The following is an 11,988-nucleotide window of genomic DNA, read 5'->3' as shown; positions in this document are numbered from 1 at the left end:
TAGCATATAATAGTTCATCCTTAGACTTTCAAAACAACATTTTTGTTGAGTGCCAAGAAAAAAAAAGCTAAAGATGATCAATCTACTGGTAGAGCTGATAAAATTAAACTTATGTCAGAAAAAGTATGGTGAAATTTTACCTATCTTTTATTTTTTTTTTCTTGTCCAGTCTTAACCCCCATTAAATCATCAGTTTTACTCATAAGGAAATGGTTGCAAAAATGATTAATTATTTTAAGGAGTCATGGTAAACAAAGTGACAAAACCCCTGCAAAAACGAAGTCTGTTAAATTTAGAAAGATACCAGTGTTTATGTAAGCTGATATGTGCAAAGATAATGACTCAATTCTGTTCAATATTTGATTTATAAAAATTTATTTTTTAACTCATACACAACTGGAGCTTTGCATTGAAGAGACTGATGTAGAGTCTTAAATACCAATATGTGTAAGACAAACATTGCCTCAGACACTAGTTCAGAAACAAAACCCCTTTGTGGTTTTATTACCAATGTTGTGTATATGCAAATAGCTATCATTGCCCCCCTCCCCAGCTTGAATACACTCTCCCAACCTGTTCCATTGATACATCCAACATCATGATAGGGTTACTAATAGCATAATGTTGCTCATCAAAAGTGATCATTTTACATATTTCTTTAACAGGCTGAATTAGTGCATTACATCCAACATGTAAATAATAGGTTAATGTACATTTGGCATACCAAAAGCCCAACACACAACCTATGAAGGATGAAGGACTAGTTGGTATATGTTATTAAAAAGATACTGATTTGTTATATGCTGGAAACTAGAATACAAAACAAGAAGAAAATCAGCTCTCTACTGTTTTTCTTCAAAAACATTCATAATTGCAAATTTGGTCAAAACAAAGCTTAAAGGCTACAGGTTTCTCTCAATCTATCATTAATACTACAATTTCAATTCATGATTACCTGCAGGTTTCTGGAACAGGATCTTTTACGGGCATGTCTGTCATTCCTGAACCAGGGTCTTAACCAAAGAATGCTGTGCATAGTAGTTCTGCAACTCATTCCTTTTTCTGTACACTCCCCAGGCTACAACTTCTACCATTCTTTATGGTAGAACCCTATCAGCTGAAGCAGCTTAGAATCGCCAAGCAGATGTTGTAGAAGACACACTTTGTCCAAGAGAGAGATGTCTTTCTTCCAAGTAGCTCTGAGCAAATGCAAGACTATAAACCCCTTCAGAAGGTAAAAGGCAGAAAAAGAAGAGGGACCAAAGTTTTGAAAGCATAGGTTATCATCTACCCACAAAGATAAAGAAGAGTGCCACTGTTCATCTGTATTTTAAAAAAGGTGGTTAAGACTTCTTTTTAAAAAATGAATGTATTGTTTGTTCATAAGAGGAGTGGCCTCCGCAGTGCTCCCCTCCCCATTCTGTGAGAAGAAAAAGAAGAGAAGATCACAGTGGTGATGGAGGAGGAGGAAGAAAAAAGAGAGATCCTGGCAGCTGTTCTGTAAGTGCAATTGATTCAGACGCATTCCAACTGGGGCTGCCAGACAGGACCCCTTAGTTGCTGCAACACTGCCCCTTGCTGGATTGGGTACTCTCCTGGAGGCTGACGTTTAGATTCTTGCCTGCTGTCCCTGTTGCGCTCTGTGGTTCATTTTTGGGAAGTTTCTTTGCTGAGGGGAGAGTGGAGGGTATATTCAAGACCCTGGCCCTTAAATTCACTCCATAGAAAAAATTAAAAACACAAAAGAAATGGGGGGGATTTACTCAGATCTCTAGTTTCTTCATGGCTAATCCTGCCCCATGTTCCTGTTGTAATTCAACTGGAGATGGATATCCCCAAGCTACACTTTAGGTGGATGTGCTCGTAAGCCAATCCTTCTACCCCAAGCCTTTGGACCTTCTTGTTCCATAGCTCATAAGCCTCCCATGTTTCCCTTCCACCTCCACCCAGTTTGTCATTCAACCAATCCTTTTTACACCCACCTTTCTATTCATTTCTCTGCTCCCTGCCTTATCTGTACTTTCCTCTTTCAGGTCTCTGAGTGCAGGACTGCAATTTTCAGAGCCTATGCTCTTACCCAATGTCAGAAAGGTCCTCCTTTGCTTAGGCCTGCAACTTGCTACAAATTGAGCCGGTTAAAATTCTACAGAGTGTTTAGGAACTTAGGTTGCTATCCACAAAAGAGTTTTGCTTGGTCTAGCCCACGGCCGTAGTTGGAGAAGAGACCCTCCTCATGCAGACTTTCCCCTCCCCTTGACTAACCTATTGCCATGAAAGCCTCATTCACGTTCATTGCTGTCTTCGCTGATGTCTCCATGAACAGCAAGCTGTTGTCCTCTGCATAGATCTGGGCTTCCTGTAAGCAATCAGGTCAGCGAGGTCAGAATTTGCAAAGTAATGCGGTTAGCCATCCTTGCGCAGCCTGACTGGCTTTTTCTACAGTTAGACTATATCAACGCCATTAAAAAATATAGTGAATGTGATAAACAGCCATCCTTCTGCCACACCAAGTTTTGACTGAAAACTCTAGCCCCCCACATTTCAAAAGAGGGACTACAAGGGCAAATAAAATATAGAAATACTGACCAAATGTGTTAACATGTTAAGATATAATATGCTTGATAATTCTCAGAATTTATTTATTTATTTATTTATTTATTTATATATAGACTTATCCCCGCCCATCGCCCCACAATGGGGGACTCTGGGCGGTTTACCTCAAGTTAAAACAATAAATACATGATTAAAATTTATAAAAAGACAAACACATCTACACAGATGGAAAGAAGAGAAAAAAATCTAAGAGGCTGATGGAAGCCACACTAGGCCTCTAGGGGGCTAGCCAACCCCCTATTAGGTTTTAGAATTAGGTTTTCTGTCATAATTACTGTACCCAACAGACATTCAAAGGGTTCCAATTTATTTCTCAACAGTATTTACTAGCCTGAAAGATGAGCCAAAGTCACCATCCTTATTACAGAAGGGCCTCAGAGACAACAGCAAATGATCTACAGTTCCTTGGTTTTTTCAAATAGTGTGTGCTAATTTCATGGGCCAGGATCAGGGAAACCAGGTTCAAACCCACTTCAGCTGAAAACTTGGAAAAGGGAGTGCCACATTAAGCGATTCATCTTAACTTCTCAAAGGTAAGGGAGGAGGAGGAGGAGGAGAATATTGATCAATCATAGCCAAAAAGTGACTCCAGGGACAACACAAAGGGGGGTTCAGGCCACAAGCTGTTCACACCTGCTTTAATAAATTTGTGACTACATATTAATTTGTACCAATCAAGAAATAAAAGGTGTGAGATAAGAAACAAGAAAAGGATATATTTATTTATTACCACGCCTCTTCCTTTATTCTGTGCAAATGTGATTTTTTAAATAAATTTTAACTATATATTTATTTATTGTTTTAATCTGTTGTAAGCTGCCCAGAGTCCCCCACTGGGGGGAGATGGGCGGTGATAAGTTTGATAAATAAAATAAATAAATATATTGCTAAATCTAGCAGCTTTACACAAGTTAGCTACAGTAGCTGCAAACTTCACAAACAGGTTAGTATTACCCTCAGATTGTAAGTGTGTAAAAACATTACAACAAATAAAGCTGTTTAAAAAGCCCATTTCTCTCATTAGTGAGTTAAGACTTTTCAGCAAGTTGTCTTTTTCAGTGCTTGGAGATCCTTTGCTGGTTGCTGAAAACACATGCTTAAAGAATCATGATGGTTAAAAAAACAGCATATCAAATTTGATTTTATCAATAAAGCTGTTTAAGACTGAGCAGTAAATTCACAGCAAAAGTGAAATATGAGTCAGGGTTTTCCCAATTCATAGCTTATGGTACCTACTGGATCACATTCTCCAGTCAAAAACATTTTGTGGAGGAATTATCCTGATAAGACATCTCTTATAGTCCTTATGCAAAGAGAGAAAATTGAAAAGGATACAGTGGGGTTTGAGGAAAGGCAGCACTAAACCACCTTAGGGTACTTAAACTATCTTAGGGTACTTATTGTGCATGTAGAAATGGCACCCATGAGCACTGCAGAAAGAGAACATACTGCTTCCCAGTAGAAAAACCTCACCTACCTGGAAGTCAACAGCTCGCTTGTTGGCCAGGTCAGCCTTGTTCCCCGCCAGGGCAATGACAATGCTAGAGCTAGCTTGCCGTTGCAGTTCCTTCACCCAGTTCTTGGCGCGCACAAAGGTGTCCTTTGAAGAGCAAACACAGCTCCATAATTCTCACCTCCTGCTCCAAGGTAGGTGATACTTCATACAATACATATTGCAGTTGTGGGGCCCCTCCACACCTGGACTGGGGGACAGCTTCAAGCACTATACCAGCTGTGAGAAAGTAAACTGGGCCTTAAGGAATGGATTTCCTCCCCTCACCTATCCAGGAGGCAAAAGTTGCTGAAGTACAATGGCAAGAGATACTAGGAACTGCTGGTCAACATCTGGAGAGTTGCAGATTTCCCATCCCAGTGATGAACCATGATTCTTAGTTCATATTTATTAAAATGAAAACTGAATTTTGGTTTATCCTCCTGGTCACAAGGGAGAAGGAGATGAGTATGTGCATAGAATTAATTCAAGATTTATCAAGAATTCAAGTGCTTGGGATTTTGTTTATGGAAAAGTTTGTATAAAAATGTCAAATTACTACATTTTAACTTCAAATATGTAGCAAAGCTTAGATGTTCCCAGACTTATAAACCTTTTTTTTTTTAAATAAGCACACACAAATGTATTAAATAAACAAACAGCTACAGCCCTACAAAAATAGCATTCAGCTATACCTCTGAGCTTGCTTCTCTTCCTGCATCATCAGGATTACCAAGCCTGGGAATGAAACGTCCGCAGGAAGAAAAGGAAGCTCAGAGAATACCAAGAACCCAAAAACTCCACCCTGACCTATGTAGATACTCCACTATGGCAAGTTTAAAACTTTTAAAATTAAAAATGTGAAAACACAGATATCTTTCCAGATATGGCACTTTTGTGAAATTTAGCCTATTTTTATTTTTAATAGAAATTAATTCTCTAAGTCAACAGATGGCCATTCAATAGGATTATATACATCAGAACATCTGTGGATACTCTGTTTCCATACCTGGTTAAAGCAGTCTTAACTGAGGCCTAGTTCTTATTGAGGTCAGTAAGTGATGTCTGTGCTACGTCACTTCAGAATGCAGAAGAGGGGCTTAGCCTGCCTCCCCTTTCATCAGTTCGTCTTTTTTTTTTTTTTAATATGCAGAGAACTTTTGTATGGAATAAGCTGTCTGAAATGGTACTGGTCAGATATGTAACAGTGTGGGAACTAAGCCCCAATATTAAAGTCAAACTGCAAGGAATTCAAGCTGTTTTACATCAATGGTGCTCTCCTAGAATGTCATGTATTCAGGAGATGCATTCATATATGCCTGGGGTATCATATGCTGAAGGGGAATGGGACCAGAAAAGAAACACTCTTGGCCATGTGGAATAATTTTGGACCCAGTCTATACAAAGCCTTACCATATTAGTGATGTCATAAACAACTATGGCAGCTTGTGCCCCTCGATAATACATGGGTGCCAGGCTGTGGTAGCGCTCCTGTCCAGCTGTATCCCAGATTTCAAACTTGACTGTTGTATCATCTAAGCAAATGGTCTGTGTGAGGAAAGCAGCTGGAACACAGAAGGATTAAAACACAGTCAGAAGGGGAGCAGAGAGACTGGGGTTTGGGTTCCGCTCAGGCGTAGCTATATTTTACATAGCAACAAGAGCTTTTTTCACCTGTAAAGTGTCCAAGCCTTGGCTGCTACAGTTTGTATCTTTAGCTTACAATAACCCAGTAATTACCATACGCTGTATACCTGAAACAAATTTCTTCCCCATGACATGTTTGGAAGAGGGTTTTCTCCCACTGACATAGCTGGAACATAGCTGTGCTAATGGAGAAGTACAGTGGTGCTTAAAATTTGTGAAGCTTTTTGAATTTTCATTATTTCTGTATAAATATGACCTAAAACATACTCTGTTCTCCACACAAGTCCTAAAACTAGATAAAGAGAATCAATGAGTCAAAAACATACTTGTTCATTTATTGAGGAAAATGATCCAAAGCTATATTGCGTCCGTAGAGTGAAGTTAAACTAACCTACAATAAGCCACAGTTACAGATTATGATTAGGGATAAGTGGCTTAACTGCAATCTAAGTAATAGTCTGGGTTTGTATGATACAATAAGCCAAACCACAAAATGGTTAAGTGTGCTGTGTCTAGTTAGGGTCTTGTTATAAATACAAGATGTTATGGGACTTCACTGTGAAGAGTATAATGTTAGTTGGGGAGGCCAGCTTGGTGTGTGGGAACTTTTCCTGCAGACAGAAGTTTGGACTGAAGATCAGTTCATATATGACTTTTGCTTTTGTAGTTGGCATATATCTGTGTATAGAAGCGGGCCTTGAGCTCATGCGAAGCCCCATCATATAAAAGTATCTTATAAATAATACCAACAATGTTAAAGCATACCAATTTGACAATGGGAGGTGCATTCTGGTGACTGCTCCCCAGCCTTTTAACTCTTTTCCTAGATGTCATACAGATGCAGAATCTAAGTACTTATTTAAAAACTAACATTTTGGACTGGCAATCCACAAGTACCAAGCCAGTGTGAAATGATTAACTGAGTATTGTATTGAGGTGTTTGCTAAGTGCGTCATTTTTAAAACCCCTGATTTTTTTTTCCTCATTCACTTCAAATCATGAAGAGGAGAAAGCAAACTAGACTTAGGATGTTAGTGTGAATGAAGCCAAACCAATCACACCTTCCTTGCAGCATCAGGGAAGCAGGATTTACAAAACATATTGTGATGTTCAGGGCACAAGCCTGCAGTCTGTAGCACAATTCTATTGTCTCAGTATGTATAGAATGCAGATACCTGGTCATGTGCAAATAAATTCTTAGGCAGCCATCACCCTCTTCAGATTCTGCACTTCTACACGTCAAAAAGACCTGGCTCAAACCTGGCCGGAAAAGCTCACTCTGCTAAACTTGTGTACAGAACTGTACAATGGTGCCTGGCACTTGTCAGAGGAACATTTTAAAAAGGGGCACTGTTGTAGCTGTTGGCCTCAAGCCAGATATGACACTTTGACAAAGCAATGTTTCTGCATGGCGATGTACCTGCAATGCCTTTCTTGTTTTTATTCTTTCCACTTGAATTGGAACCAGGGCTGAAAAGTCTCACAGGGACTTCTGGAACATGTTAGGTGTGGTTTCTTATGTTATTTAGTTTATATTTGTTTGTACCATGGGTATTTTACTACGTTGTACTGATGTTGGTTGTAAACCATCCAGAATCTCTTTGATTACGGATAAATGCAATAAATAAATAATCCTAATCTCAGCATTTCCTGAACACAACTCAATCCTTCTGTCAAGTTGCTACCCTCGGAAAATACTGATGAGTAGAGAACACTTCTGGAACAATGCAGTTCTGGGAAATCATTTGGACCCAGGCTTTCAACCTTATCAGTATTCCACACTAAGTATCTTAAGAAGAAAACATGTTTGTCTAAATATAGGTTGCTCTCCACTACTGTGTAGTCACAATGGATTGCTGGAGGCATAGTCTACTGAATAATAATCCATCATCTAGATATGTCACCCAACGTCCAGATTTCCCAGTAATCATGACCTGCTGCTGGAGAATTCTGGGAGCTGTAGTCCAACACATGTAGAGGGTGCTAGATGATGAAGAGACAGATGGAAGGTAACAGCAGGAACTAACAATGGTGCCCAGCAATCCACTGTGACACAAATGTAGCTCAGAGAATATCTCCCCCACCCCCTAGAACCTTCTGTAAAAGTTAGTTTAATGGCAAAGCTTATTAACTACCATACTAGACTAATTTTCAAAGAGACTCAGATTTTGAACAGCTTCATCCATGATTGGGACGCTTACCTCCAATTGTGCTCTCCTGGTACTCATGAAACTGTCCTTTTACAAAGCGCAAGACAAGGCTTGACTTCCCAACAGCTGACTCTCCCAGAAGCACCAGTTTGAACTGACAGATCTTATTTCCTGCAGCTGGCCCATTTGGACGTGCAGCTCCACCACGGCCTGCCATGGCCTACTACGATGGCACGAGCTTCAGTGGAGTGATGGGACTGTCAGCAAGGAAACCAATTCTGCAACTGAAAGAGAGAAATATTTCAGCCAGAATAAGAACCAGTTTTGTACAACAGCTAAGGTGTTCAATTCAAAGAGCCGATTTGGATCACTTATGTGACAGATCCTTGAGCAAGTAAGTCTGTTGTTATTAATATGGAAAGAATATTGTAGTTCTTCATTTCAGAGGAGACCTGCAGCAGCAAAAAGAGGATGAAAAGGATTTTACAAGTCACAGAAGTGCAAAAATGAGGCGACTGCTAAGTATTTTGCCATTTTAACACACCTTCAGCATCAACCAAATACTGATTTGGGGTTATAGCCAAGATAACTGAACTACAAATGGAGAAGCTTCTCCCTTATATTTGCCATAACATCAGGAATTGGCCATAGTCAAGCTAATTCCTTAACCCCTTTCAGCTCTCTGAAGCAGCTTTAACAGAGGGATAACACTGATTAACCATGCAGAACTGAAATAAGGACTGAAAAAACTCATGTTACAAGCTTTGAATAATATGATGACAATATATCAAACAGTTTTAGGTAAATCATTTAGCATTTTACAGTTTATAGCATTTTTTTCACTATAGCAGTTCAGAATTGAAAGGGAAATGATCAGTGCAATTAGCCACTCATAAGGAAACTTGAGTATCAGGGAAAATTGGTCTTAGTTACTATGTTTGGGAGTCCAGCTGTTAAAATTCAGGTTTTCAGCAAGAAATATTGTTGGTGCACTTTAAAGTAGAATATAATTAAATGACTCCAGGAAGTTACTTTTTGTATGAACTATATTTCACTGCAATGAAATATAGTCATACAGGTAATCCTTAACAACTGTTCGTTTAACAATGGTTCAAAATTACACGGCCTTGGAAAGTCTTTACGGCCTGTACTTGCACTTATGACCATGGCAAACCATTGCACGCCTCCCCGTGGTCCCGTGATTGTGATTTGCAACCTTTTTATGATGGTTGTTAAGCAAATCACCATGGCCATTAAGTGAATCACGTGGTTGTTAAGTGAATTCCAGCAAAAAACACCAATTGGGGAAGCTGGATTTACTTAACGATGTGATTCACTTAACGACATGATTTGCTTTACGACCGTTGTAAAAATGGTCATAAAATTGGGTCTGGTCACATGGTGACTCACTTAACAACCACCCCGCTTAACAACCAGTTTTCCAGTCCTATTGTGGTTATTAAGCGAAGACTACCTGTAATTGATTGTAGTATTTGTTAAAAACCACAAAGGCCAGTCACTTAATGAATAAATGTTATCTGAAAAGATTCCAGCAACACCAGATTTTCAACCTGCAACCAGTACATGCATTTATCAGATGAGGGAAAACCCTGGTCACAAATTATGTAGACTTTACAGTAACACAGGGTCCTTGAGGTAACCAAATTCAATATGTTTAGAGAAGAATAGGTTGCAGACCTGACCTAATATAACATGTATATGACTAATAAAATGAACTTATTTTATTTTGCTCAAATAGCAGTGTTATTTCTTGCAGGAGCATTTCTCAACCTCATATCCATGTGTATTGGATTACTCTCCCCATCATACATAGCCATCATGGCCAAATTAAATCCTGAGGATTCCTGGTTGGGGAAAGCCATCTTGTAGGAACCCTATCTGATATTATCAGAGGCAAGGCCAGAATTTGTCCTCATTATCACATTGTCCCAAGGCATCTTATGCACTTCTGCCATAAATAGAACATTTGATATAGCAACTATTACTATTCATTTACACAAGAGAAAGAGGCAGACTTGAAAAGACCAGTGAAAAGTACAGAGTGAGAACAAACCTGCTGTTCTGGCCATGAGGCCTCACTCATTATTTTATTTACTGAATTATTTTATAGTTACAGCAGTAAAAATTGTCAACAGCATTATTGGAATTTTGCATCTAACAGTTTTCATAGCAATATTTATAATAACAAAATGCCTGTCAACATATGAGTGGGAGTTTTGTTTCTATCTTAGAGCAATTGGTGTGACTTCAGAAAGCATGGGAGAGAATAATTGTTATAAAAGTATGGCAGAACAACAAACTTGTAAATGTAACTCCCCAAAACCTATGATAGGGCAGAAGTGTTAAAAAAACAGACACATTAAAAATGTGTAAATGGGGAAAGCTGTTAAATATTAGCTTACTTGTACTGGAATCAATATTTAATGATCACTTAAAGGATAAGGATGTAAAAGTAAGGCTGTCTGAAGCTTGGGAAGAGTGAAAAATTTCCCACCTACAAACATCACAGAACATTTAGCAGAGCCCTTCATTTCTCACCAGATCTACTCAGAGTATAAATAAATGGTGTCACTATTAGAAAGAGAAGTCACATGATGAAATTATAAAAAGGAAATAACTTGCCCCTTTATTAACCAGTATTGTTTATTGAGGGACTTTTTGTTAATTTAGTTCAGCTCGTATAACTCACTTACTGGAGGACAGGACCAAAAAAAAAAAAAAAAAGTTGATGCAGTGGTTAAAGACACCAGGCTAGAAACTGGGAGACCATGAGTTCTAGTCCTGCCTTAGGCACAAAGCCAGCTGGGTGACTTTGAGCCAGTCACTCTCTCTCAGCCCGAGGAAGCAGGCAGTGGCAAACCACTTCTTAAAATCTTATCAAGAAAACTACAGGGACTAGGCCAGGTAGTTGCCAGGAATCAATAATGACTTATAAATGATAAAGATGGAAACCATATACCAACATCCTTAAGAAAAATGGGATGGATACACACATAGTCCAAGGAGATCGAAACAGGATGAAATATAGTAAGAGCCAGAGAATGCTATACAAATCTGCAACCTTTATTCTTTTAATATATGGCATAATACATATCAGAGTGATTTAGCTGTACCTAAATTTCAGATACTGGCATCAAATATAAATAAGTCCCATGAAAAGGAAAAAAGGAGGGAAGCACTCCCAATGAGGAATGTCACACCCACCATAATCAGTACCATTGCAGTGAAATTGCTCCAGCTCAACAGGCACATTTGTACAAATTCGTCCCTTGTTATCCCCATAGCTTTGTTTAAATGTCAGCGATTATGTTGTCTAGTTCTCAGGTCAGGGACTCGTTCCAGTTCATGGAATTCTTCAAAGCAAAGCACCAGGACTTTGTCAACAAGTCCCAAACCCAGCGCAGCCTTTTGTAACCAAAGCAGACACCGCTCTAGTTCCAACAGTGCGATCCAATTGCCTCCAGGAAACCAAGAATTCCTCTCGTACTCGTCCACCAGCAACAGGTGGTGAGAGATACACTGCCTCTGAACATGGAAGCTCCATTTGGCTTGCCACAGTTAAGAAACCCCAGTTCCAAGCCGCTCCCATGTGTGACGGACGGAAAATTGAAGGACTCCCCCAAGAACTGAAATCTCCCCCTTCCCTCGCAAGAAAGGCAGCCTGTGACTCCAGGGACTGATTCCCGTCTTTCGCCAGCAAAACCTCAGCCAGACACTTACCCGCTCCCGCCTGCGGGACCGCCGCGGAAAACAGTCCTCCGCCTACTTGACTCCCCTTTACCCCAATTCCAAATCTCAAACGCCACCACTTCCGCCCTCGGCTTCTTTTCAGCTTCTTCCGCTTCCACTAGAAGCTCCGCATTGCTAAGGCTTGTTTTTCTACTTCCTCTCTCTTCCTGACAGGCTGTCTCGCTGGCCAATCAAGAGAAAAAATTTGAAGCCCCGCCTTTTCATTCCGGGCTGGTGATGTCATTCGAGAGGGAGGGAAAAGCGACGGCAAAGCTGGTGTGGCCGTTAGTAACGAGCGTTACTTAAGATGAGAGGCGTTACCGCCGATTAGAAATA

At 39.7% G+C, this 11,988-nt stretch overlaps 1 protein-coding gene across 1 annotated transcript; it reads right to left on the bottom strand.

Annotated features, from left to right (window-relative positions):
* Positions 1-358: 358 nt before the first annotated feature.
* Positions 359-11,797, bottom strand: RAB5C (RAB5C, member RAS oncogene family). Its single transcript, XM_007424903.3, has 6 exons — positions 11,644-11,797; positions 7,954-8,186; positions 5,519-5,670; positions 4,091-4,213; positions 2,263-2,356; positions 359-1,669 (listed from the first exon to the last, which is right to left on the bottom strand). Exons 2-6 carry the CDS (start codon positions 8,117-8,119, stop codon positions 1,554-1,556), a joined length of 651 nt encoding a protein of 216 aa, XP_007424965.1. The 5' UTR covers positions 8,120-8,186; positions 11,644-11,797; the 3' UTR covers positions 359-1,553.
* Between the last annotated feature and the right edge of the window lie 191 nt (positions 11,798-11,988).

Source organism: Python bivittatus, unplaced genomic scaffold, assembly GCF_059951505.1.
Source record: "Python bivittatus isolate LINGU-HERP-01145 unplaced genomic scaffold, Pbiv_v1 ctg000410_np1212, whole genome shotgun sequence".
In the NCBI taxonomy this organism is placed as follows: domain Eukaryota; kingdom Metazoa; phylum Chordata; class Lepidosauria; order Squamata; family Pythonidae; genus Python; species Python bivittatus.
The sequence above is the reverse complement of the archived record's forward strand: the minus strand, read 5'-3'. Positions and strand labels throughout refer to the sequence as shown.

Excerpts from the sequence above, each read along its gene's own strand:
- RAB5C (XM_007424903.3), bottom strand. The coding sequence starts at position 8,119 with ATGGCAGGCCGTGGTGGAGCTGCACGTCCAAATGGGCCAGCTGCAGGA. Across the intron at positions 4,214-5,518 it reads TTTATGACATCACTAATATG|GACACCTTTGTGCGCGCCAA; the intron begins GTAAGGCTTTGT and ends TGCTCTTCAAAG. Across the intron at positions 1,670-2,262 it reads TGAGGCTTTCATGGCAATAG|CAAAGAAACTTCCCAAAAAT; the intron begins GTTAGTCAAGGG and ends CTCTCCCCTCAG.